The sequence below is a fragment of the Peromyscus maniculatus genome, chromosome 8 (genome assembly GCF_049852395.1).
Source record: "Peromyscus maniculatus bairdii isolate BWxNUB_F1_BW_parent chromosome 8, HU_Pman_BW_mat_3.1, whole genome shotgun sequence".
NCBI lineage: Eukaryota > Metazoa > Chordata > Mammalia > Rodentia > Cricetidae > Peromyscus > Peromyscus maniculatus.
Genome location: NC_134859.1, coordinates 77,352,344 through 77,380,043, shown reverse-complemented (window position 1 = coordinate 77,380,043; position 27,700 = coordinate 77,352,344). Strand labels below are relative to the sequence as shown.

General features: G+C 47.9%; 1 protein-coding gene and 2 long non-coding RNA genes across 6 annotated transcripts in view; 1 reads left to right on the top strand and 2 right to left on the bottom strand.

The window, feature by feature from the left end:
* The first annotated feature begins 1,289 nt into the window (after positions 1–1,289).
* Hlf (HLF transcription factor, PAR bZIP family member) overlaps positions 1,290–27,700 on the top strand; it is a 57,218-nt gene continuing 30,807 nt past the window's right edge. Inside the window, exons 1-2 of one of the 4 annotated variants that reach the window (XM_006972013.4) lie at positions 1,290–1,873; positions 4,031–4,366. In XM_006972013.4, the coding sequence (XP_006972075.1) occupies positions 1,759–1,873; positions 4,031–4,366 (451 nt within the window). In that variant the 5' untranslated portion in view covers positions 1,290–1,758. Of the gene's footprint in view, positions 1,874–2,407; positions 2,545–4,030; positions 4,367–27,700 lie in introns of those variants that run through there. The other 3 variants (XM_006972014.4, XM_076543128.1, XM_076543129.1) reach the window with 3 other exon arrangements.
* On the bottom strand, positions 10,949–21,362 carry LOC143266990 (uncharacterized). The gene is made up of 4 exons (XR_013041848.1): positions 21,219–21,362; positions 15,807–19,123; positions 15,333–15,421; positions 10,949–11,704 (listed from the first exon to the last, which is right to left on the bottom strand). It is a non-coding gene; the product is annotated as an uncharacterized LOC143266990 (long non-coding RNA).
* On the bottom strand, positions 22,479–27,036 carry LOC121831421 (uncharacterized). Its single transcript, XR_006074844.2, has 3 exons — positions 26,815–27,036; positions 26,341–26,435; positions 22,479–26,129 (listed from the first exon to the last, which is right to left on the bottom strand). It is a non-coding gene; the product is annotated as an uncharacterized LOC121831421 (long non-coding RNA).

The following is a 27,700-nucleotide window of genomic DNA, read 5'->3' as shown; positions in this document are numbered from 1 at the left end:
CACAGGTCTGAGAACACAGCTCACTGTGGCAAGAGCACTAGCCAGACATAGATAAGGACCGAGTTCAATCATCACTACTGCAAAAACCACCACACAGGTTCCTTTATGGGGCAGGGGGACTTAGTATTGGCTAGAAAATGTGTAACAGAGGGGGCATAAAGGTGAAAGAGGGCCGTGAGGATACAGTTTGTGGGTCTCTCTGCTCTCCTGGCATGCGATGTTGAATGGCCACATTCCACTTCATCCACTCCACACCTCAGCGCCAATGTCAAAAGACTGGCCGCTCTACCAGCTTTCAGAGGGCCAGACAGAAGTGCAGCGGTCACAGATGACAAGATCCCCTTTACCTTTTAGCAAATAGTTTGTAAACTTATGTTCATTAGAATTCAGACCAATTGCAGCTGTGCCCAGTTACTGTTGCGCTAGGTCTTGTAAACACTCATCAAATCTCATTCAGTGTGTAAGTCTCTCATGCCATCCCTTCCTTTGCAAGCAAACGTCTGTCTCATTAATTCCCTCTGACAGCGTGGGAGATAGTTCACTTCAGCTCAGTCTGCCACTCCCGTCTCCATTCTACTTTTGCACCCTCTTTAGAATTCAGGAAAGTAGTTATTTTAGGTTGGATATGGAGTGGGGCTAGAAAGAAGGTACAAAGCTCGCCAGGGCCCAGGAGAAATACTTAGAAGTCTTATGCTTTAGGTCTATCCAAACAGGAGTTTCCTAAACTTGCCCTCTGGTTGAAGCCACCCCAGGAGCTTTAAAAACCCACGATTGCCAGGACATCACCCCCGTCGGGGGTGGGGGGGTGTCTAATTTAAATCTGGGATGCCAGTGGCCATCTTTCGTTTTTTTTTCTTTAAAAAGAACCAATGTCCACGCTGAAAACCACTGATACGAATTCCTCATGGCTCTACTCACTCTGGAAAAAAACAAAACAAAAAACAAAAAACAAAGAACGAGCGCGCAAAAGGAGACGAGGTGGGGGGTGAGTGAGGTTCCTCAGAGCCCAAGGCAGTCAGTGAACCAGGAAATCTGGCACCTGCGCTTTTAGCAGCCCACCGTCGCGGCAAGAAGGTCCAGAAAATCAGAGCGTGCGGCGATGCTACACACGCAGCCCGGGAAGGGCGGGGATGGTGGGCGGGGATGGCCCGTGCTCCGCCCCTGCACGCCTATCGGCGCGCGGTGCGGGCCCTGACGTCACTCTTGTCAGTGCAGCGGCACATGGACTGCCTGATGCGCTGAGCCCGGCGCTGCGGGGCCGCGGAGCGCGGGGAGCAGCGGCCGCGGCGGGGAGGGGGGTGGGGCGGGACGGCACCGCCTCGGGTGCTCGTGCGAGGGTCCGCGGCCCGCGCCTTGCCTTCTGCTCATCTGCTGCCGTCTACGTTTTTTTTTTCTTTTCTTTTTTTCCCCCTTTCTTCTTTTCTTTTTCCCCTTGCAATTTTGAACATTTTGCAAGTCTGAGTGACTGGAGGCAGGTGAGAGCATCCTGCACAGGGCCGGAGGATCCCGCGGCGCTGAGTGAGTGCGCTTGCCCGGGACTGTCAGCACCGAGAACCCGAAAGTTTTTTTTTATTATTATTATTTTGATATTTGTATGCTGGTGTATTTACAAAGACAGAAGTAATTTTTTTTTTCTTCCTTGTCTGCAACTGTTTTGAAAGCGAGTACTTTTGGTTGGCAAAGGACGGAGGAAAAAGCTCATCAACATTTCGGGGCGGCGATTGGCCTTCTTTTTAAAAGACAATTGAGTGCACCACGATGGAGAAAATGTCCCGACAGCTCCCCCTGAACCCCACCTTTATCCCGCCTCCCTACGGCGTGCTCAGGTCCCTGCTGGAGAACCCGCTGAAGCTCCCCCTTCATCCTGAAGACGGTGAGCGTTGCCTCGACAGCAGGGTTCAGGGAAGGGACAACACTTCCAGGGACCCCCTGCTCTGCCGGGCATCCGAATCTTTCTTCCCCTCGCCTGGCTTTAGTGAAATTGGGGGCTCACTCATCACTCTTTCTCCTCAATGCAAAGGGGATCCCGCCGGGACAACATTTGAAATAGCGCTGGGGACCTGGCCAGGACTGTCTAGGTCTGTCCTGCAACGCAGGTGACAGGTGAACTTGACAGGTCTGGATCGCTGCCTAGAGTGACAGGGCATGGGAGTCTGCGGGAGAGTCTTGTCCCTGTGACTGAGGAGGGGAAATGGGGGGAAGAGGGCTGGTTAGAGCCTGGGGTCCGAGTGAAGAGCTGGGGCGGCGGGGGGGGGGGGGCGCTCACTCGGCAGCCTGGATATTTGGATTGTGTTACTGTTTCCGTTACTGTTTTGTATTGTGAACTCACGCGGCAGGCAGGAGCGGAGAGGCTTGTTCTCCCGCAGCAGGGCAGTTCACAAAGCGGGGTGGGGGTGGTGGGGGGGAGTGGTCTGTCGGCGGGAAGCGGTGCACGCCTCCAGCGCTGACACTTTCCCGGTGCACTCTTCCCGGTGGGAGGGGAGAGCTGAGCAGGCTCACGTGTAACCGCGTGCAGGAGCCGCCTCTGGCTTGAGCCCTTTCTTGGTAAGTCTCAAACCTTCCCTAGGCAACCATGGCTGGAGCTGGGGAGACAAGGATAGGGTGGGGTAGTGGGGGGGCATGCATGTGAGACCGGGCGGGGAAACCAGCTGATGCCCCACGGATTTGTGTTTTGTTTGGGGCGGGTGCAGTTTCTTGCCTTTGGTGGTATCAGAGTGACAAAAGCGAATCATGCGGCTCCAGAATAAAGTCCTGAAAGATTATTTGGCTGCAAATAGCTTCGGGGTGTTTGCATCATTTTCTCGGGGAGAGAACGCCTGTTGCGTTGCAAGAGTTGCTGGTGCTTGATTGCGCTTAGAGACCTCTCCACCCCCACCCCCACCCCCACCCCCACCCCGCCACCTCCCCAAACCCGTACCCTTCCTGCGCCTGAAGCAGTAGCATTTGGGAGAAAGCGGATGCGGTGGGCTTTTTGCGGTGGATGTTTTAAGTCTAACTCTCTAATGAGACTGTGGAGGATTTGGAGATTAGAATGAGTGGCAGTGGAGCTTTCATATCTCTAAGGAAGAAAAACTCAGAAGCAAATTCTGTAATCCTAGATTCCACCCACACCTGAATATTGGCAAAATGCAGAGAGCTCTTGGTAAAGACCAAATCCGGGGGAGCTGTATTTCCAGGCAGGAAATAGCTACATTCTTCCATCCTAGTGTAGAATACAGCACCTGTGCAATATAATAGTGCCGCTTCAGATGGGATGCATCAATGTATACTTTTTTTTTTTTTTTTTTTTTTGTAAATTAGGTAATACTTAAATCTTTGGGGAAAAGAAAGAAGAAACCACTGTTTAAAACCGTCTTTCTCTTTTTGTCCCGTGGCTTTTCAAGCAAATGGATGAGTTTGAAGGTTCTTGCCGTCAGCCCCCCAACCCCCACCTACTACCCCTCCCACACAGGCCCCTGGCTCCTTCTAAGACAGGAGCCGCCTTATCTTCCTTGTAAATGGGGATAGTTGTAGTCTCTTGCAAGTTTATTGAGATAATATACAGAAAGGGAGAGTGTAAGAACTAGATACATAATATTAAGGAGGGGAGGGCTGTTTTACTAAGACTCAGCATGAACACCCTGGCTTATAAATCTGAGTGACCTCAGGTTTTTGCTGTCATCAATTTGTGGAAGATAAAAATCATGTCAGGTTAATGGCGGTTTCCTTTTAAAAAAATCACATCAGTTGTACATAATCTTGGGTGTTATTTTCCCAGCATAGATTTCAGTGACTTATCCCTTCAAATAACACACTGAGGACGACTGTTCTCTTGATTGTATTCCAAATCACCCTGTAGCCCAGCGCTACAGACTGGTGCTTTCTTTCCAAAGTAAATAGGAAGATGCTGAAACTCTAGATCCACAAAAGACAGCATCCAGAGGGCCTCTGGTGCCCCTGAGAAGTAGTTTGGTAACAGATGGCAGGAAAGCTGGTGACCCCTTTTCTCTTCTGTTTTTAAAACAAAGCTCACCTTTGCCTTCTCCTTCAGCATTTAGCAAAGATAAAGACAAAGGAAAGAAGCTGGATGATGAGAGCAACAGCCCGACCATCCCCCAGTCGGCCTTCTTGGGACCCACCTTATGGGACAAGACCCTTCCCTATGACGGAGATACTTTCCAGTTGGAATACATGGACCTGGAGGAATTTCTGTCAGAAAATGGCATCCCCCCCAGCCCATCGCAGCACGACCACAGCCCTCACCCTCCTGGGTTGCAACCGGCGTCCTCCACGGCTCCCTCGGTCATGGACCTCAGCAGCCGGGCCTCTGCACCTCTCCACCCTGGCATCCCATCTCCGAACTGTATGCAGAGCCCTATCAGACCAGGTAAATTCTGGAAAGTTCACCCATTAGATGTGGAGGTCGGGGGGTGGGGGGTGGGGGGGAGAGGTTGGCATGAGTAGGAGACTTTAGCACACCTTCCTGGAGAGGAGGCCTCTCCTCTTTCTGTTCTGAACATCCTTCCTCCTTCACTGAGCATGCCCAGCTCTCACCTGCAGAGTCAGTTAAATTGGGACTCTATGGACCTGCCCTCAGAAAGCTGGTGTTTTCAGATCTGGGGTGCGAACCCGGAGTGTTCATTTTAACCAGCTCCAAGGAGAATTCTGAGTAGTTGGTTCAGAGGCTACAGTTTAAGATACTCCAGCCTAGAGTTAATGACTGGGCTAATGGGTTAGTGTAAACATCCATCCTATCTCCTGGCCCCTCCTCCTGGGTCCCCAAACACAAACATAATAGGATCTTGCTGGATAATTTGAGTAGACCCCAGAAGGCTGGGTTAACCCATATCCGTTCTTCTCTGGCCCAAAGAGGTCAACGCTAGGAAAGGGGTGGGACAATTTTTTTTTTCATTCATCTCCTCTTGTCCTTGACTAAGACCCAGAATCTAAACAAAAGCAGGCCCTCCCATTAGCTGAGGCTAAGCCTCTTTCTTCTTAGCACTCTGTGTTCCTGGGGGCCAATCTGCCTTTCTGTTCTAGTTCTTCACTGTCATCTGCTCATCACATTTATTCCACCTTTATCAAGGCCTGTGACAGGGCTGGGGAGAGAAGCGTCAGTCAATACGTGCTTGTGTGAGGACCAGAATTTGACCCCTAGTGCCCTCATAATAAACCAGGCATAGTGGCACACTGGTAACCCTAGTGCTGAGGAGGTGGATAGCCGAGGATCGCTGAGGTTAGTGGGCAGTTAGCTAAATCAAATCAAACACATACACACACACACACACACACACACACACACACACACACACACCCTGTGTTGAAACAGGCTCACACATATATGCAAATGAACAATGAAAGACGTTTTTAAGTGACACAAAAACATTACCTGGAAAGAACTAGCCTTTAAAACCCATTGCCAAATGGGCAGGGATAAGCACAGACTGAGGCAGCCCTGGATCCACACCTTTACTGCTCCACAGCACAACCAAGAAGGAAGAAAGATCACTGTATGTGCCGGTTCCAGGAACAAAGATTCAAACTGATAAATTGACAGGAAGGTCACCGAATGGAAGGTCTTAGCTGCAGGGAAAGGCAGAAAACAGGACAAGGAGAGACTTGTGTTAGCATTTGCAGCTGAACTCTGTGTCCTCGACTCAGGCAGAAATTTCTGTCACACATAGAGCGGGGCTTAAATGGAAGGGAAAGAGGGGGAGGAGAGGGCTCACCTACCTTTCTGGGTTAGTTCTGGAGTTCAGATTCACTCTTTTGTACATCTCTGGGCTTTCAAATCTATTTTACCCCATCTCCCAAGTCCACTTTGGTTGATAACTCTAGGCCATGGGTTCTATTGGAATGAAGTCTTAACCTGCTGCTACCCCTGGAGACAGCATCACCCTCTTGGTGTGAATTAGATGGCTTGCTATGAAGAATGCATAGATCCACTGTCCTCAGTTTCTTCACTGGGAAATGTAGCTAGCAAAATACTATGCTGGATATAACGATGTGCCACAGGGAGAGAGAGCAGAGTCCCAGAGAGTGGACACTGGCACTTCCCACATTCTGCTGCATATCTGAGTGACCATAGCAATGGAAGAGCCTCTTGGAGCCTCAGTTTCCCCTTTAATAGAAAGGTATAATTTCAATTTGATGGAGGTGATTTTGGAAGTTATAGACAATGCACCAAGGTCAGGTGGCTAGCTTCGGGTGTTTTGTTAATTCAAGTGGTTGTGATTGTTGCTAACTTTCCCTGTTATGACAGTGTGACCTGAAATACCTTCCTAAAGTCACTAGAGACAGTACACAGCCTCCCTCTGGAGGGAAGAATCGGGAGAGTTTGCTCAGTGTCTAGGGTGTTCCTACTGAGAGTGAGAAATTGGGACCTTAGAATTTGAGGCTCAAGTCATTTCTCAGAGCTCCTTAGAGACCACGATGGTCCATGACTCAGGTGATGGGGATGACCCACTCAGAGTTGCTGTCCATAGCAAGGAACTCCCAAGTGTCTGTGAGTACCACTTCACTAAGTTACGGAAGAAACATGCCGAGGGATCTGGAGAACAACCCCTCCATTTAAATATCCTTTAAAAAGTTAGTCGAATTACATTTGAAAAGGATTTTATTCTTCGAATTGAAAATGCAGTGGTAGTTATAACAAGAAAAAAATCAAAACTCTTTTTCAAATGAGAATAGATAAAAAAAAATCACATTCTGCAATTCATACAATGGTGCTCATGATAAAGATTATACTGAGAAATGAAATGCTACGGGACACGGGCTTGATGGATGTGTTATGTCAAGCCAACCAGAAAAAAAAAAAAAAAAAAAAAAAGACAACGTTCTTGACTGTTCTGCATAGCTCACAGGGCTGACCAGAATAGAAATACCGAGTGAATCTTGAGGAAAGAAAGTCCTCAGAACGGAAGAGCGCAGATGTAGCCATGAGCATTCTGAGAACTGTGTGATTTCAGCCCCAACTGAGATTTCTCAACCTTGGCACTCTCCCTGGAGGACAAGTCTTATGGTGTACAGCCCTGTGGATTACAGGTTGTTAAAGGATATCCCTACTCTCCCCGTTAGATGCCAGTGGCACCCCACCCTCCAGCCGTGGCAGGTAAAAGTGTCTTCAGTCACCTCCAAATGCCCCTCCCCCCCCACCCCCCGGAATAAAATCTTTCCCAGCTGAGAATTAATGACATGGACCTTCAATGTGGGCAGCAAAATCTAGACTTAATTTAAGTTGCTTTCATACAAATGAGTACTTTTTTATCCCCTATAATACTCTATGGCAAAACTTTGGGGAAGGTCCAGAGACAAAAAAATATATGGATATTAATAAGAGTGTTCTGCACTTTTAGGGGATAGAATGAAGTCGTCAGGGTAGCCAGGAGATGGTGCAGCACAGTTCAAACATTTGCCTTCAACTGCTTGCTCAGTGTGCAGCTTTTGAGTTATGCTCAAACAGCATCGTGTCAATAGCATTGCGTCACCTGTCTGGGTGAAAGGTAGGGAAGCTAGATGGACAGATTATGCAGGATGAGGTGGAGCTTGAGAATCTTGGAATAACAAGGTGAGCCTAGTTGAAAACTGTCCATCATGACTGCTCCCCAGACCCTTTCCGTATGTTACGCATCCTGAGCCAGTTCCTCCATGTTGTACTCTAGAGACACATTGGAAGCTGTGGTGGTGGTGGTGGTGGTGGTGGTGGTGATGATAATGCCATGGGTTGTCCTGTCCATGAAGGGGAGAGTGGTGGGTCTTGGATGTAGGGCCCTCAGGGTGTCTGAGTGCAGCGTGCTGGCTGTTCCCAGCCCAGCAGGATGGCAGAAAGTCATTCTGTATGCTTTGCTCTTTGTACATCAGATTATATCAGAGGTTGTGGGGAAAGCATGCTCCTGGCGGTTATGTGCTGGGTACTTAGAAAAATAAATATCTGTTTGTCCTGAGAATTGAGTGACTGCTTTAAGGAAAGCTGTTCCTTTAGGGACAGTCATCTATTATATATATCTTTGGGGTGTCCTGCCTCTTTTTTTTTTTTTTGAGACAGGGTTTCTCTGTGTAGCTTTGGGCCTTTCCTGGATCTCTCTCTCTGTAGACCAGGCTGGCCTCGAACTCACAAAGATCCGCCTGTTTCTGCCCCCTGAGTGCTGGGATTAAAGGCGTGGTGGTGTCCTGCCTCTTTAAGACCCAGATTCAGTTGAGAATTAAGAAGGTTTCTTTTCAGTTCTGAGCCCAGGGACTCACAGAAATGTGAAAATTCTTCTGTGTGGTCACATGTGGGAAGAGATGGACTTTGAGTGAATGGTACCCATAGAAGGGGATGGGCACACTTGCTGTGGCTTTGCAGCCTGCAGTTTGTGTCTTCTTTCTGCTTCGTGTCCTTGGTGGTAGGACTCTTGACATGGGAGGGAAATTCCAGCTTTGGAGTTTGTGTAATTATGTGGGGAGCTCTGGGCAGGTGGTTTCAGGATTATGGGAAATCCCACAGAGGAAAATGGGTGAAGCTTGCTTTAAAGGACCTGCAGATCATATCTTTTCCTACCCAGCGTATGTCCATTCGCTGGCTGGGAGCCGTATGAGTGATGGTGTCATGTACAGCACTTTGAGACTCTTGGGAGTTTCTACTTCACTTAGATCAAGAAAATTCTGAAAGGGAGACAAAAAGTCCAGTTTGTTCTGAATGCAGTCTCTTAGAATTGCTTACCTTGTCCACCATGCCCTGAAAGGGGACAGACTTAGCCTGTTCTCCTGTCCATGTTGCTGACCTATACAGAATAGCAATCCCTTGCCTGGGGCAAGAGATATTCAGGGAGGGAAATGGAAAGCAGGACCGCTTGGCGGTGGGAATGAAGGCTTTGGTACCGGAGGATGAGCTTCGCATCCTAGACCCACCCTTGGCCTGCCAGGTCATTTTGTGTCTGCTTCTCAACCTCTCTAAGCCCCAGTTTTACGGAGAAATAGAGTGTAGGCTATAAATAATCTTTTCCCCAGGGAGTTTCATCAGGCTTAAACACGATGAAGCATGGCAAAATGCGATGAATTGTGGGGCACAGGAAAGCTCGGTGGAAAGTGTCCTTAGGAGAGCAGTGTCGGGGTAAAGGAATGACGGGGTTCCCTGTCCCCATTCTCCATTTCGGGATTTGTTCATCTAGTCCTCTTCCCTCTGCCCAAAAATAGGGCATGCTTTTTTTTTCTTTTTTCTTTCTTTTTTCCCTCAGCATGCCCAACAATCATTCTTGCAGCTGGTGTGACCTGTCTCTCCCTCCTGGGTTAGAACAAATTACTTCCCTGATGTTAACCTAGCACTGCCATCTCTAGGTTAGCAGCTCCTCTTCTGCTTGTGAGAAACAACCCAGCATCCATCCATCCCCCACCCCTAGGTCTCATGGGAGCCCTGGACACCCTGGCTGCCCGCCTGCAGGACCGTGTGCTCCAGGCACGTGGCCATGCCCTGTGGAGCTTGCCCAACTCTGGGTGGTGTACCGGCTTGTCTTTTTTTCCTTCTTCCCTCCTCCCTCTCGCTTCTCTTCCCAGGAGAACTATTCCAAGTGCCAGTGAGCCATTGTAATCCTGACCCTAGCATGAGAAAGCTGAGCTCCAAAGGGAGGGCCATTGACAGGCCAGGGAAACCTGTTCTGTCTAGCATCCAAGCCAGCCCCTAAGCCTGGCCCTCTGGCCTGCCTCTCAGAGGCCCTGTCTCCTCTGTCTTTCCTGCACCGTGGCTGTGGGCAGGATTCCTGGAGGCCGGCTGCTGCCAAGGGTCTTGGCAGAGCGTTTTCAGTTCAGTGCTGTGCCTACCAGACTAGAAAAATAGCACTCGAAAGACAGAATTAGGTGGAGAAAGGGGAGAGATGGTGAGGGAGTTGGGAGGGAGCCCTGATGACATCCTAATGCACAACGCCGGAGGGTGAGGCGACAGCCGTGATTTATTATGTGACTCTGACACCTCTCTTCCAACTAGCACTAATCACTTTTACCCAGGAATCATTTTTTATGTCTTAGCAGTGAAAGTGAAGGGGAGACGGAAGACAGAGGAAGTAATAAGATGGGGAAACGCATTAACAGCAACCAGAAGGCGGAGAGGGACGGGTGGTACAGTGTTTGGTTCTGTAATGTCAGGAACATTGATACTGACCCTTTGTCATCCCTTGTGTTTCACACACGTGCCCCCCTGCAAACATCTTCACCTCAACCACGGAACCATTATTTTGCCGTAAACTTAAATTTTCTTAAGACCTAATGGCCTGGTGGCTCACCACAGATCATGTGTCTCAGAGTCTTCTGGGTCTGAAACATGGATGTCCACATACATGGTAGCATGGGCTCCGGTAAACACAGCCAAGGATGAATCCTGACGCAGCCCCTTCCGGGCTCCCAGGTGATGTCGGGTAAGTCGTTTAAGTGATGTGAGCTTCTGGGTTCCCGTGTGGAGTTCTGGAATAATCACAGGGTTGTGAAGGTCCTCTGAGGCAAGGCATGGTAGGCCAGAAGCACGGAGCCTGGAACACAGCCACTGTGAGGAGCACCCCCAATCTCCGGGGAGTGTCATTCTCTTAGGGGACTGAGCCTGAGACTCAGAGAGTCTTCACGCTGCCCTCCTGACCAGAGTTCAGGTCAAGGACTCAGGATTTCTCTTCTGCCTCTCTAGTTTGTCTTACCTGGCCCTCACTTAGCCTCTGGCTTTTATTCAGGTGATCGGTCATGGCTAATGGTGACCTTTACTCATGTATCCTCACTTACAGGATTAAAAACTGAAGCAAGTGAATGAAATGCAGCTTGAAGAAGTGCTTGCTTAGATTTATCTCATGAGTTATTGGCTAGTATATCTTCCAATGCCACAGCCTAATTTTTTATAGGAAGTTTTCATAACTGCACTTGACCCCAGGAGAAAGGAAAAGCAAGACTTCTTGGAAAAGGAGAGTTCAGTCGATAGTCCTGGCGACCCGCAAAACCGTTTATTAATCACCCCACCCCCATGTTTTCCTTTAGTGTGTACATCCTCAAACTCTTTTAACTTCTTTATGCAAGAAGGGCCCAGCAGACGCCATGTTTCCCACAAGTCAGCTCTGCTGCCTTTCTCTGGTGATACAGGGATTAGACTGGACCGGAGAAGGCTGCAAGATGCCAGGGGCAGGATGGACAGGCCCAGAAATAGCATCAGGTTTTGTTTTGTTACCATTGTGCTCCTGGGGGAAGACCGAGAAGCTAGGATCTGGTTGCTTGTCTCCAGAGGGTGGTCATTTCAGAGGGAAGTTCAAACTTAACGGCACACAGATCAGTACCAGGACAAACTATGCTCTCAGTGCCAAGTGATGAGTTTATTGAGGCCTCAGGTGTCTACTGAAAAGAGGAGGACGAAATAGACACGTATAACATTTAAAACTACGGAAGGGACTAGTGCCAGCCCTAGCTGACAGACCCCACAGGAAGTACCCCTGGCCTGGCTTCCTAGAAGAGCTGGACCCAGTGCTCAGGGCCCCAGAAGAAATGGGAGAGCTAGGCTGGGGAGTGGGAAGTGGGAAAGGGGCACAGAGCTGTAGAGGAATGAAGTCCTCAGTGTGCTTGGGCAACAAGGTACAGGTGGGGTGCGGCTGGTACAGAAGGTTCGTCTCTGCAGGTGACAGTGGAGAGTTCTGTGGGAGAGGTCTGTGGTGGTCGGTCGCCTGGGCAGCGCCATGCGTAGCGGGCTTCAGAGCCTGACCCGTGTTCCGGAGGCAGTGGCTCCCCACTGGAGGTTTAGGAACAGGGAAACAGCATGTGAACGTTTCTATTTGGGTTCAAGGTTAGATTTGAAACATTTTTAGAAACCTGACAATGGTTTCCTCTGGCAAACTAGGATTTCCTTATTTTTTTTTTTTTTTTTATTATTTTGAAAATAAACATTCTCCTTCCAACATCAAACAGCTTTTTAAAACCCGGTGTTCTAATTGATCTAGATGAAGTAATTTCAAAACACAGGGTTTAAGTTTCACTTGTGAAACCCATAATTTTGGTGATTGGGGGAAGCACTGTCTGGCACGAAGATAGTTGGAGGGATTTGAATGGTTTAGAATTTAAATGTCCAAAAGCAGAGCCGGCCTCAAAGGAGTAAAAAATAGATTTTAATAAACTCGGCCCATTAGTGTTCATTGCTTTTAAATGCCTCTATTTTATACGGATTACTAAGGTTTGTAAACAAGCATATTGAACCAATTTTTATGAGCGCATTTGTGTGTGTGTGTGTGTGTGTGTGTGTGTGTGTGTGTGTGTGTGTAGGTGTGTATGTGATTACATGCAAGTGTGGGAGGAGTGAATGCCTCAGTGGTACAAGCAGTCCTTGATCATAAGGGTTAACTGCAGCAGTAATAGCAAGCTAAAAATAATTACCCAAGTTTCTGGTCAGGGTATTAGTTTTACTTGAGAACTGAAGGGATCATCATTGCACTGGTGCATGCTTGTTATCTGACCTTGTATCTGTGGCTCCCATCTTCCCTGAAACCAGAATAAACTGTGCCTCCTGTTTATAGCATCCATATGTATTGGGGGGGGGGTTCTTCCTAGAGAAGACTTGGTGGGAGGCGTTGGGATGGCGGGTAGGTGCTGCATGAGACAAGCATGAAATGACATCTTTGGGTCCCCCTAGATGGTGCACATATCATGCTAGCATTACAGGAGACTGGACGATTTACTACAACCCAAACCAGTGACCTTAAGTAAAAATAAATAAGTTAGAGGCTATTGTGCAGTTTCACTTCCGGCTGCATGCAGTGGACAATCCCCGGGATGAGTCTACTAAAGAAGAAATTATACACTGCATGCTTCTGTTCCTCTGTGACTGTATATACGAAAATTTCTAAAATGTTTGTGTTCCTTCTTTTCTGACACTAACCAATGTCATTGCCATCTGAAATCACCATCTACCCAGACACATGTCCCGTCCTGAAAAAAATGACTGGGCACACCAAGTTCCGAAAAGTTTTACTTTTAAAAGTTTAATCTGGCATGTTTATTATTGTTATGATCGATGCATGAATGCTTTGGAATCTGCCGGTCTTATAATGAGGTATGGTTGGTGGCTAATGGAAACCCCTTGGCACTCGAGTCTTTCCCCATAGACCCTGAATTCCTAAAAAACAATGAGTGCGTGCTACAGAAAGATGCTCGTGGGACCCACAGCACTAAATCATCTGTGACAGAATGTTCTTGCAAAGAGTGGAATTGCATAAATGGATCGGCAGAAATAAGTGCTTTGGCAGGAGTCCTTGAGTGCGGAAGAGCGCTGTTTGCTCTTCTAATTAGCTCTGGGTAGCAATCTTCCCTGATGTCTTTGCTGAGGAACCCAGGCTGAGGTCTCCTTAGTGGTCTGGTAGAGCTGCCATATATTTTTTTTTAATTTGTGTGTGTGTGTGTGTGTGTGTGTGTGTGTGTGTGTGTGTGTGTGTGTGCATGTGCATGCACATGTGTGCATGTGTGAGTCAGAAGAAAACTCAGATGTCAACCTCATGAATACAGTCCACTTCCTATGAGACATAGTCTCTTGTTGGCCTGAGCTCACCAATTATGCAAGACTGGTTGGCCAGGGACCCCAGCAATCCCCCTGTTTTTGCTTCCCGGGATTACAACCACACACCACTGGCTTTTTATGTGAGTTCTGGGGATCCAACCCAGATCCTCATGTCTGTGAGATAAGCACTTTACCAGCTGAACTAGCACCCCAGCCCGAGGGCTACTGCTGTCATTGGAAAGGGTTAAGAAGCCGCTGTCCATCCATGCACACGGAATGCCTCTTGAGTTGAACTGAGTGAATGAGAAAGAGGAGAGTTTGCCAGTGAGGGAAAGGATGCCACAGGGCCCTGACCCATGGGATTTAGTGCTGGAAACCAGCTGGGCAAGATCACCCAGGTAGGCAGCAGTCAGCTTAGCCAGGACAGAGATCACCCTACCCCTAGGTATTATACAAGCTCTGTTAAGGATGTGGGCAAAGAAAGCCCCATACTTGGCACAGACAACTTAATTCATCTTAGTCATTATGAACACACCTTGCATTTTGCTCAAGAGAACTATGAAACAAAGGGAGAAGCACTCTCGAATTCAGTCACAATAGCATTGCGTTACTTTCATTGTATTTTAAAAATTGCATTTACATATTTAATTTAGTGGTGTGTGTGTGTGTGTGTGTGTGTGTGTGTGTGTGTGTGTGTGTGTGTGCACGCATGTGAGTGCTTACTGTGTGACACAGTTCATACGTGGAGGTCTGAGGACAGCTTCCACAAGTTCCTTCTTTCCTTTTACCATGTATGCCCTGAGATCAAGTTCATGTTGTCAGACTCAACAAGTGCCGTTACCCAGGGAGCCATCCTGCTGCCCTCGTATCACTTTTAAAAATCCCAAAGCCTTGGAAAGACCCAGGGGGAAAGGTAGAAAAGTAAGAAAGAAGAGAATGTGGAGAGAAACAAAGTCATCCCCATAGACATGCTGGGGATGACAGCCCTGCAGGGCCAGCTTTATAAGAACTGCATAGGTTTTGTTTCATTACAATTGAGGTGGGTTGTTTTTTTTTAAAGATTTATTTATTTATTATGTATACAGTGTTCTGCCTACATGTATGCCTGCATGCCAGAAGAGGGCACAATGTCCCATTATAGATGGTTGTGAGCCACCATGTGGTTGCTGGGAATTGAACTCAGGACCTCTGGAAGAACAGCCAGTGATCTTGACCTCTGAGCCATCTCTCCAGCCCACAATTGAGTTCTTTAATACTGACCTACATTTTCAGGGAAGCCGACAGTTATATTTCTTCATAGAATCTGCAGTAGGCTTAAATGGCCAGCAATATGCATAGAAATGAACCAAATTTTAAAGGTTTTGATCTGTATTAAAAAAAATTCATTTTTAGCTTATGAGTTAAACTTGCCCAAATAGTGAAGGCCAGTTAAAAGTATCCAGTTATTAGATTCCTTAGATGTTTGAAGGTGTACTGTATATAGTAGTGTGGGTATTTTATCAACTAGACATAAAGAAACATTTGAGCCTGCTTGCGTCTGTTTCTCTTTTTTTTTGACTTTCAGCTTGTCTGGTGGTAGCATTGCATTGACTTAGATTTTACAATCATTTGACCTTAGAGTCAATGATACTGAAATTTGCATTCTTTGCTTTTGAATGTGTATAGTATGTGCATGTGTCCATTGTGTGTGATTGTAGAGGCCGGAGACTATATCAGATGTCTTCCTCTATGGCTCTCTCCCTCATTTTTTGAGACAGTGTCTCTCACCGAATGTGGAGCTCACTGATTCTGCCAGAGTAGCTGGCCACGGAGTGCCAGGGTCCTCCTGCCTCTCCCCCATCAGTGATAGGAGTATGCATGTCCGTTATCATACCTGACTTTGATGTGGGTGCTGGGATTACAAACTCGGGTCCTTCAGCTTGCGTAGCAAACGTTTTGCCGACGGAGCCATCGCCTGTGTCTCTTTATAAAGAAAGATATTATGAAAACATGATTTTGGGAGCACTTGGACTTACCCGAGCAGGAAAAAGTCTTTAAGGACCTTAACCATGAGCATCTGCATTGACCTTCTTAACCACGAGTATGTATCAGTGAAGCCAAAGGACCTGTGACATGGAGACGTTTCTGTGTCACATTTGCGTCCCCTCCACATTGCTGCTCTTTGTCTCCAGCTGCCCCCTCCAGTGCTATTTAATGTAGAAGTGTTTTATGCTCCTATACAAAAGTTCCATACAAGGACCTAAAAACCAAATAGCTTTTTTTTTCCATTGATTTGTTGTTAGAGAGGATGTCATAGACAATTTCCGAAGATAATTTTTTTTCTTGAATTTTACTAATAAAAACTCACCTGTCAGAGCCACTTCTCAGTCAAATTTTTTTTTTTTTTTGGTTTTTCAAGACAGGGTTTCTCTATGTAGTTTTTGTGCCTGTCCTGGAGCTCACTCTGTAGACCAGGCTGGCATCCAACTCACAGAGATCTACCTGGCTCTGCCTCCCGAGTGCTGGGATTAAAGGCCTGCGCCACCACTGCCCGGCTCAGTCCTCCCTTTTTATTGAGAAGCGATTGCTAAACTTCGGCCCTGGACTTCTGCCTTGACTCCACTGTTTACCAGCAGCCTACAGCCTCTGCCTTTATTTCCTGCATTGTAAGAGAATGGAAACAGCTGCTTCCAGGACCCCGGGAGGAGCCAGTGAGGCAGCAGATAGGAAGGCACGTCTTATCTATGTGACAAATGGTGGCTTCCAGCACTCTTGTTTGTGTCATACAGTCATTGTTTCTCCTCCTCTTCCTCTTCTCACCTGTGGACACACCCGTGTGAGTGAGGTGATGGATGGACACTGTTCCACACCTCTTGGGCCAACGTAGGAAAGAAAGGGCTATGAAGAGGCGGCGGAGAGGCCACCCTGTGTGCATCTGCGCCTGTGGGAAGATGCACACGTTTGCAGTTCCATGACTGATCCTGTTGCCGTTAGCCCTTCAGGACATCACGTGCTTTCCTGGGCGGCTCCTCCAGTCCACCTCTTTGAAGGCGGAACTTGCATTCATCTGTATCCTCCACCCTGCCATCCTCCAACACGGCTGCAGTACGTAGAGGGAAAGAGAGCAGAGATACGTGCCTCTTCACTCTTGAGCCTTTCACCATGACGGGACATTTGCGATGCTCCCTTCTGTCTTCTTTTGGGGGGACACCTCTGAATCACAAACAAGAGATATGGCTGCTCTCCATTTGGGGGGTGACACTCTTGTTAATGGGAATAAACAGGACAGTGAGTTTCCAAAGCCAGCATCCCCACAGGCCCATGTTCCCCTTCATAGGAATCTCTTCAGTGCTATTTGGGGAGCACCAGGCCAGACAGGAAGGTGACTAGAAAAGCTTACACAGGAAATGCTGCCCTTTTCCTGACATGAGATGGAAACATAAAGGGATTGCTAGAAACAGTTATTAAGAAAAGTGATGAACCTGGTACATCTTTGCTTTCATACCACGTTAGAGGTGCGAGGTTCTCGGCGTATTTATTGGCACCCTGTCATGTGCTGCATGCACATGTGGATGAGGCAGGGTAAAGCTAACGGAGGTACAGCAACCCAAAGGGATTACACAGCATTACAGCACCAGACCTAACACAATGTTCCCCTCTTAGGAAGGATGTTGCTTTCATCCCAGCTAAAGCGCCCTCATCAGATCTTCTCATCCTCTCAAGCGTCTCTGGCCACTCCTTTTATAAAAGATTAGATCTAATCCTCCTAAATTTAAACTAGCAAAATGCAATATGGAATCATTGCCATATGCACAAGGGCTTTTTTTCCTTTGTGTGTGTGTGTGTGTGTGTGTGTGTGTGTGTGTGTGTGTGTGTGCGTGCAGATGCATAAGGAGGCCAGAGGTTGCCCTAAGTAGCTCCCTCAATCACTCTTCACTTTACTTACTGAGGCAGGGTAGTCACCTTGCCCAGTGAGTCTCAACTCTGCTTCTGGAGCCTGAACTCTGGTCCTTATGCTTGGAGAACTAGTACTTTACCTGTCAAACCATATACCTCTGAGCTGCCATGATGTGGGTAAGCCAGGGGCGTGCTAAGGATTTCATATAAGAGGGGGAGAGATTTACTCATACTAAGCATGAGAGTGCTTCTTGGAATTTAGCCTCTTCCTAGGAGGGTTGAATGTTGGAAATGCTTTGCCAAAATACTTCTTCTTTTGTTCTCTATCAGCCCTTCCATCTTGACTACAGGCAGCTTAAAAATAAGTTGGGCATATCTTAGTGGCCAGAAACCATGGCAATCAGGATGAAATCATTGTCAAGGCAGAAATAACAAGCTCTGATAGAGCTAGCCGGAGAAATGGTCCTGAGAGCATCCTCACACTTGTATGGACCCTTATGTCACCAAATTAGACTGGGTTTGAAACCCCAGCTCTTATAGGAAGCCATGAAAAGTTGAGCCAGTTCTGAGCTCTGCCCTTCTCCTCTAGAAATGGTGGCCTGTTTCACGAAGTTGCCATGGGGGTTAAGTTACATGAAACATGATACCCGTGAAACAGCCTGGGGCTGGGCCTCCTTAAGAGTTGTGACTGTCATTTTAATTCAGAGTCACATTCTGTTGTTTAAAGAAAACTTTCTAAGATGAGTGTGTAGTTCCTAGCTTTGGAGTATCAGTTTCAGGTTGCTAGACTGAGTCTTTACAAGTTCCCCGATGCTTGCTTGGGGACAGGAAGAGATCTTGTGTGTAATTCTGTGGGACTAGTTATAAGAATCGTCTTACGCTAGCTACCTCTCTGGGTTTTACTTCTTTGTTTATCAAGGGACAACAGCGCGTGTCTTCTATGTGTCATCTAGAAGCCAGTTAGAAAGCGGACCAAACAAAGCTCAGCGTGAAGTTCAAACTGGGTTGGCTGTATTATTTCCATTGGATTTGAAATGGCCAAGGGGGGAACATGTAGCAAAACCACTTCAAAGGTAGCATAGCCCTGAAGAACGAAGAACTTGGAGTCAGCCGATCCAGGCTTGGCAGCCACTTTGGCAGGATGACGGTGTGTGTTTTTGAGAGCAAGTGACCACTGCTCTCAAGGCCCCAGAGTTCTTGTCTGTGAAATGCAGGTGTGGGTTTTAGCTTTGTGATTCTGTGTGCTTAGACTCCTCTGAGCGGTGACACTAATAGTCATATTTGGAGGACAGAAAAACAACAACAACAAAAAAACAATTTCTTAAAAGCCTCTTGGAGTCATGGTGCCAGGGAAATGGGTTGAGAACCTGACAGCCCGCCACTCCTCAGAGTCGATGGTGTTTAAAAACTGAAGCTTTAGTGCCGGGCATTTGACACCATTTGAGGTGGGGAGACAATTAACGTGGGTTAAAAAACAACCTCGATTCTGGATGAAAACCACTGGTTTCTTACACATTCCGGAGCTACTCCGAACCTCAGTTATCTGTCTGGAATCGTTGCTCCAAGGGTTGACTGCGTCAGCCGTGGTTCATCAGCCAGACAGCTTACAAGGCAGAGGGGGAGAGGGAGCGCCCTCCAGGTCCTCAGCTACCTCTTTTGATGGCAATTTTCCCACCTGGGCTTCAGCTGCTCCTTGGTGTGTCTGGAGGCAGGTTTCTAGGCCTGCTCATGGTGGTAAGTTTCATTTCACAGCCTGGAATGTTACCTTGAAAAATTCAGAGGCTCAGCCTGGATCAGTGGAAAGAAAGAGTTCTGGGATTAATTAACAAGGTCTGCCATGCTTAGGTGTGGCAGTACTAGTGCCAGATATTTGCGGTCCGCCCCCCCCCCCCCCAGCAGGTTGGGAAGATCCTCTAGGTCGTGTCCCCTCCACTGGGCAGCAGATCAAGGACTTGGGCCAGTGTTGTTTCCGGTGTCCTGGAAAAAAAAAATGTTTTCCAAGCCTCCAGCAGGTTCTGTTTTATTCTCTAGGGGAGGTTTATTCTAGTTAAGTGAGCAGAGAGAATGGAAGAAAGGAAGTCGGTTGATTCGGCTCCACAGTCACAGGGCAGGAGCTGCAAGGTCAAGAAAGTTGGAAGCTCCACCGTGTAACTCTGTGGAAACTCCAGTGAAGACCAGGCAAGGTGCCCCTGGCCCAGCAAAGGCCGCCACAGACCACAGATCTTGCCTGCCTCTGGCCAGAAGGCCAAGGCTACAACTTCCCTGGACACTAGGCCTTTGGTAGGCAATCAATCAAATCCTCCACATCCAATGGCCCAGGAGAATTTGCCAGTTCATTTAAAATTGAGGATACCTTTCAGTTATTCATGCTGATGGAACAGAGCATCTGAGGTCTGTTTCTCTCCAGTTTTGGAATGTGATTTATAGTTTTATACTGTTGATCTGCTTTCCCGGTGATGTTTGAGCATTTCAGATTTCTTTTTTTTTTTTTTAAAGAACAGTGGAGGGGGTGAGAAGTGCTTTTTTGCAGCTCTCGATGTGTTTCTCATAGCCAGCCAAATGTCTCCGAGCCTCCTTACTTTAAGCCCATGAATGGTACCATTGGAATCCTAACACCTACCTTGTATTGCATTCTTACTATGTGATCCCTGGGATCCTGGTAACTGTGCGGAAAGAGGGTATGTATATTCAGGAGGATGTTGGGCAGTATTGGGAGAAGGGACTAAAAGCTAAACATTGTCTGTGAAGAATCCACTGAAGACCTCACCGAGTGGAGAGTGGCCCTGACTTCCTTTGTTCCTGCTGCTTCCTGTTATTTTCCAATGACTGCACTTGAGCTCTGCATACAATTAACTTTCAATTATCCTGAGCCTGATTAGTCAGTTTGCAGATTAACTAAGGTGAGGGCTCACCTGGGTCTGCGAGGTGTTCTTCAACTCAGTTGCTCTTGCTGATTAATTAGTTGGTTATGGCTGATTGCCTGCTCTAGGATTCTGAGACTCTGGGACTGGGCTACTTACAGCAGAGGAGGGCGGTCAAGGGGCAACTTTGTCCCCGACCTTTTTCTTTCTTCAGCCGGAGATTTTCACTGGTCATCGAAAGCTCTGGATTCTCCAGCCCAGTGCCCCAGAGGTTCAGACATTCCCTGGGATCCTGCCCTTGGGCCCTCACCCCACCTTGTGTTTGAAGCAACACACTTTCCAGATTGGGAAATCTAAGTTGACCATGGGGTGCAGTGAATGTGAAAGTCATTGTGATTAGACATCTAATATGCTGAAAGTAGACCCAGGACTCAGCAATGGGACTGCCAGCCCCCGTCTTCCTCCTCACGCTGTAAACCTCCCCTCTCCACACAGGTAGACTGACAGCCCCCCCCTCCCCCATCACTAAGCATTGGATCCCAGCAGAGCTCTGTGGAAGTTAAGGCCATGGTGACAGTGGGGGCAGGAGCTGCTTGCAAACGCAGGCTCCTCAAGGTCCCCATCTACCCACGGTGATTGTTTAGGATGCTCGTGATTGGATATCATTGTTGTCCTAGGTGACCACCGTGGCCTGAGTCCCTGTGGGGTGAGAGGGCAGACGTACGTACGTAAGCTGGCCACACCTTACGCAAGATCAGAATAGACCCCGGAACCTGGCGTCAAGCTCTCACCACATCTGGGTTTGGGCAACAGATACCTTGAGTCTTAGGTCGATTCCAAACCTTGAGAAAGTGTCCACTAAGGATTTAGGTCTGTGGATCACAAAGAAAGAGGGGGCCTATACACATCATATTTGATGGGGTTCCGTGAACTGCCCTTACTGCTCAAGCAAGCAGCACTCGCCCGAGCACCTGACTCTGTCTTCCTCTCTGGGTTCCCATCTCCCAGACCTTGGCACCCACCTTGGGTCCAGCATCTGCCGCCTCTTTCTAGCCAGGCCCGTCGATTTCTCTGGCCCTTCGTGTTTTCCCGGGGCTGTCAGTGTGTATGTACAGTCTAGAGATCACATTTTATTAACACAAAGAAATCTGCTTGGGCTGCCTGGTTTTGCAGTCACGTGGAGAGAAATGTGTTTCCTTGGTCCGCCAGCCTGCAGCGCTCTGTGCAAAATACAGCAGAGAGCCGGGCACCGGGCCAAGCTTACATTTCACTTCGGAACACACTTTCGAATCACTCCTTGGCAGAACATCCCTGGCGGTGTCTATTTGGGGAGTAAGTTAGAGAAGTGTTGTTTTTCTCTTAGGAGTGTGTCAGGAGATAGGACCTTTAGAATGTGTTTTACTTTTCCCATCCTCGCATCTTCAGGGTGCCCAGATATCTATATGATCCAGCAAAAGGCAGGAACAGCAGGAGAAGGAGAAGCCCCCTTTTTGTCCCTGGCTGCCCTGCAAAATCAGTAAACACAGCCAACACTGCCTGGGTTGGAGAAACTTAGGCCAGGGTAACAACATCAAAAGCTAAGTTCTGCAGCTCCGGGGGCAAAGGGGCTCCTCTCCCAGATAAAACAACATTGTTGTCCAATTCTTTCATTCCAAAAGATCTGAGACTTCCCTACGGTTGGACCTCAGCCAGCCAGCGAAGGAAGGAACTCCAGCAAGCCTTTGGAATGGTAAATGCTATGAAAATAAACAAACAGACCTCTTCCATTCCCTTCTCCCTCCCTTGTCTATTTTTATTTCATTCCCCCCGTTGTTCTCCAGCACGCTGCAGTACCCCGCCTGCCCTATACTGCTCCTCTCCCCACCTCCATATTCTCCGGGACCGCGTTCACTAGTCTGCCTCCAGTAAAACAAAATGCCTAACTCCGAAACTGAGGAATCAGAAGAAAGGAAGTCTAATTTGAGTAATCTTCCTCGGTTGCTCCTTGTAAAGTGACAACCTGAAGCCAAACTTGAGTCTGTGTGATGAAGTTGGCTTGGGAATTTGAAATCTCCTTTAAGAAAGATCAGAATGGCTAAAAGGCATTTGCTGGCATAGTATGGACCTCTTTATTCCCTAATGAGCTAGACCCCTCTCTGTGAAAAGAAACTCTGTCTTCGCCCTCACCCCCACCCAGAAGCTACATAAAGATTTCTCAAGGGCCAAGCCTTGCTCTCGTTCTAACATTTGAAACTTGGGAAGGTTGCACTTTCTGTCAGTACTGTGTGGCCAAGCAGCAACTAATAGGGACCTAGAGAACCTTCCTTGGCAGATGCATGTGTCTGGCTGTTGTTTCCTAGGCCAGGTAGCCCCTGGGAGCCGCCGCCCGCCCCCCTCCTCTCATAGAGGATGCCTAGACTCTCAGAGCCAGGCTGCAGCTTCTTGCTGGCCAGCTCCTGGTGAAGCCTTTGCTTGCTTTGCAGAAGGCAGGTGCCAGAGACCCATCCACCCGCCTGGAAACCTGTTGGTAATTAGCTTTAAAAATAATGCCAGGGTTCGCACATGGCTGCTGGGTGCATTAAGTCAGTGAGTAGGAAAGAGAGTGCTGCTTCACAGAATAAACGCTGTGGGCATCGCTCTAGTCATTCCCGGTAGGGTTAAATCAGGTTATCCGGGAGATGACGTCACCTTGTGCCTTCCAAGAGATCTGCAAGTGTTGAGGAATAGTGGAAGGTCAGAAATCTATTCAGAGCCACGCCCCCTTCCCTTCATATGTGAGACTGGGGCATTTTTAAGTCTTACTTTCTTTTTGAGGAGACCGGAGATTGAACCACGGTTCCATATGTCCTGAGCATACACTTGACCACTGAGAGGCACCCTCAAACCTGTCACATTGTTGGTGGGGGCAGGTGGGGGGCTACTTGACAAAATCTCTGAGAGAGGATGGAGAGTCAGTCACTTGTCAACATCAAGCGCCAATTCTCCACTGTGAATGTGTGGATTATCTTCTCAGTGTACTTGGCCTGGTAAATGAATACCTGGCTAGTTACTATTTGCCACTTAGGGAAAGACCATTGACCTCTATCCCACTTAGGGAGTGTTTGGGGAATGTAATTTCATTTCACAAGTAACAATGTATATCTTTGGAACATTATAGCAATAGGACAATTATTATTCAGACGGTGCCTGGACTAAGAATCAGTCATTAAGGTTGTAGGACTGGGATTGTGTCCTGCCTTTTACCAGTGTTAAACTTGAAGCTTGCAGGATTTTTGCCTTTTCATAAGAAAAGATTTGTGGAAACTGATCTCCTAGGCTCCCCGAGGCTCTCCATGTTTCATAATGAGACCTTGCCAATCCTTTGACTAGGTTTTTGTTGATAACTCCTCGGCACATGTTTTCCACCAGAATTGGTAGCCAGGAATCAGTAGGTGAATGAGTGAGGGATACATCAAAGACCCCTGCTTTGGTTAGAAATGGTTTTAAGTGGATGCTTGTGCCAGTAGAATTTTTTTTTCAACACGGTAGGTGTTTACAAAAGGTCCTGAAGGTGCAGCGAGCCACTGGGTGCTCCTTAGCCGGTGGGTCTCGGAGGAGGTCAAGTATAGTCTCCCACCGCTGATGCAATGACAGGCCCTGGGATCCTCCATGCATGACACTTTCATGATCTGCTTTTGTTACATGTCATTATCTTCTGATTTACTGTATAAACAGGCAAGAAAGAAGAAACCTCTGAGAGCAGAGAATTTCTATGCTTGCAAATCCAGGTGGATATCCAACTCCAATTCTCCACCTTTTCATCACAGAGGCATGTCTGGAAGTCAGCTGCTCCACCTGCATGTACCCAGATCCCCAGTTAAGAGTTCTTAGAACCCACCCAACAAGTTCTTAGCTGGGATTTAACTGGGCAAGTAGACAGAGTGGGCTAAGAGAAGAGGATGTGCTTTTCTTTTCTTTTTCATTTTTTTAGTAACTATCTACCAAGGGTTAAGAAAATGCCTTAATTGGTAAAGTGCTTGCTTTACAAGCTTTAGGACCTGAGTTCAAATCTCCTACCACCCACATAAAAACCTGATATAGTCACACACACACACACACACACACACACCATCAAGTTACACTTCTTTGATTAATAGATAAAGGCAAGCACTTCTCTATAGACATGCCAGTTGCAGCTTCTTTGTGTGTAGGGTCTGACTGGCTTACAAAATGGTGAGTCTCTCCACACCATCCAACGGTTGACATGGGAACAGATGTGCCCAGTGCTGAAGAGAACCATTTCACAATTTAACAGCGGCCACTACTGCAGTGTCCCCCTAGGTGGAAGGGTCAGCTGCTTCTTTCGGATGTCCGCAGTCCTCCCTGTATCCATCCTGAGCCTGCCATCCCATCCCACGGGGCCATGCCAGGGAGTGGAATGGGAGTCTCCGGCAGCAGCCGGAGTCGTTCATCCTTCCCATGTGCACCGTGCCTCGGTTCACCCATATGTTAAGGAGAGGAAGGGACCTCTCATCCTTGGTCCCTTGATGGGGGACAGAGCTTTCCTGTTCCCTTCTGCCTGGGAAACCCTTACTCCGGCAAGACACCGTGTACCCTCTACTCCAAATTTCAACCTTCTATCCGGCAGGAGGTAGAAAAGGAACAGCTCCCTAGTTACTTAGCCTCTTCTTTTGTGCTTAGGATAGTTCGGGCGCCAGGCTACACAGTTTTATATGTGTTAGCTCATTAAACTCCAAAGCCACCCCTGGGTATTGCTAGCGTTAGCATTAGATTGGTACTGCTGTTGCTGTCCTCTTACAGATGAGACCCAGAGAAAGTGAGCAGAATAGGAGAGAGAGAGCAGTCAGCTGGCAGGGCTGGGACAGGATGTCGTGCCCCCATCTGGCGCCGGGGCTCTATGTTAGGTCGCTGTGGCCTCCTCCACTGTTCAGGAGAGGGCTCTCTGCCCGCAGGAGAGAGCAGAATGTCGGGCGCTATCGGCGCACCTGTGTCCATGGTATGGCATGGTGGCTGGCTAGGTTCTAGGATCCTGAATGTGGAGGGACAGAGGGGAAAAGGATGTTTGGATCTGGCAGCATCTCTCGAGTCCTAGGCTCTCTTCAACCAGCAACCAGAGAATCTAATTTTAAAGGACAGCCAGACCAGCTTGCAAAGCACAAGGTTTATGTTTAAATCATGAAGGTTTAGTTTAAAAGTGAATTCTGTGCTTTTGTACAATTTGCAAAACCTCAGTTCCTTCTGACATAATAGCAGCAGAGATGTACCCGGGATGAAGAACTTGACTTGGCAATCAAGCAATATGTAGGAATGGCCGAGGGGGAGTTAGGAATGTGGAATGATGTTGCGCCTCTGAGGCCACGGGTGCCCAGCTCCCAGCATAGTCAAACAAGTCACAACCCACACTGCCCAGTGCCACAGATGATATGTGGATATAGTCAAGAGAGCCTCCTTCTTTCATGAATAGGTTTCTCTTGTATGGACACATGCATGTAGGTCCTTAGTGAGACACATGCATCAATACCTGGCTTTGTTGGACATCAGCTGTGGGTTTAGCCCTCAGGGAGATATGGGAGGGAGAGAGAGGCACTTTTTCAATGTCCCTATCCATCTATTTCCCTGTGATATACCTGGTGAGGGTTCCTTCCAGATGCACGCCAAGGAAGTAGCTTCTTCAGAGATGCTGACGGGAGGCAGCACAGGACATGCAGCCTCGCTTGGTAAATATTAGTTTCCTTCCTCTTCCTGTGTGTAAGGCAAGTTGTACGAGCGAGTGAGGCTTCGACAACTCAGAATGCAAAAATAGCTCTGCCTGTGAGGATGTGGCCTCTTTTCCCCGAGTGTGGACCAGATGTCAGGCTGCCTGGTGAGGACTCGGGGAATGTGACAGCTTTCCTGTGCAGGCCCTCAGTGCTTCTCTCCAGATGGAAGCCTCTCTTCCCATGTGATTTGTGGATCTGAAAAAAAAAAAAAACAAGAGCTCAAAAGACAGTCTGGGAGTCTTGCTCTTTATCAAACGCGTGTGTGGATATATGGATTTCAGGTATCGCCTTCAAGTTAAAGGCGTGGCCATCACATCATTTCCCCGGTTGCTTAGTGACAGCAAAAATGAGGGGAAGCCTAGAGACTGTGGATATTCATTTAGAGCTGCTTCCATTCGGTTCTGACCTCACGTTTATTCAGAGCCAACTGTTTACGGTGCGCTGAGCTGGGCGTCTACAGTTGAGATAGAAGGAAGATGCCATCCTTTGAGCTGCTAAAGCCTGTGGGGTGCAAAGGAGAAAAATCATCGTGACTGGAGTGTGATAAGAGGGGGGAGGGAGACATGAATGATAATCTCTGCACAGGTAAAAGAGGGAATAGCAGAGATGATCCTCAGTTCTGTCCTCAACGTGGTGAAGAATAAGCAAAAACAGAATCCATCAGTCGACAGGAAGGATTTCCGACTGAATGGGTTTTACGAGACTTAATGAGTTTTTCCTAACAGGCATTAACAGTGTACCAGTCATGTGTAGGGGAAAATAGCCAATCCGCACCAGTGAATCACAGGCAAGAACCATTCAGAGGGTTATAGGACAGAGGACGTGGGTCAGAGAGGAAAAGAGGGGAAAAAATATGAAAGTGGTGGTTAATACACTCCACCTGACTGGCTCTCTTTCCCCGGATGAAGGAAGAGTTCGTGGCATAGTGTGGGGCCCGTGTCAGCACTCCCAGGGCGCCAAAGCATGTGTCTCAAACATGGTGTGTTTAAAGAAGCTGTTGGGAGGTTAGAGGCGGCATAATTGATACGATTTAGAAGTCGCTGTGGCAACACGCCCACTTCTAGAGAGTCAGTGTCTGTGGGAGGGCAGGGTAGCTTGTGGCTTTTGCCCTGTACTCTCCTGTGCCCGCCTATCTCCTGCTCTGGGCCAAAGGTCTGGACAAATTCAAAAGGACAAATGCCCCACGTGGCTCACTGCAGCCGGTCTTTGTGAAATTGACCCTGGAATAAGATAAGGACACGGTTAGCAAACCAGCTAGGAGGCTACAGGGAAACGGTGAGGGAGAGGGAACCCGAGCCGGCTTGCCAACTCTTCAGGATGCATCTCCCCATACTGGAAAGCGTGGAGTAGCCTGTGGATTTCCATGAAAAACATAAATGCATATGGCCTCCATGAGTGTACACCGCCTTTGTTATAAGCAGTAGCACGGAATGCTTCGGGGACATAAGTAAAATAGACTTTCGAGTGGCAGAAAGATTTGGGTTAATGGAAAATTGGCTGGGATGAGTTTCAAAGACCTCGGTGCTTGCCTCTGATGCGCCACCTTCCGACGAATCCTTGTATAACGTGGTTGGAGGCATGGTTGGAGGCAAGCTTTGGTTTGCAAGCCGAGGCCTCTTTGGCTACTTTAGTAGTTCGTAAAGTTGGCCTCACAGGAGAATAATTAACTAGTGGCGATTCTTGACATTTTTAAAAATATTCCATTAAAAAAGTACTGCAGGGTCGTTCTTAAAGTCAGACTATACAGCAATATAGCTTAAGTTCTT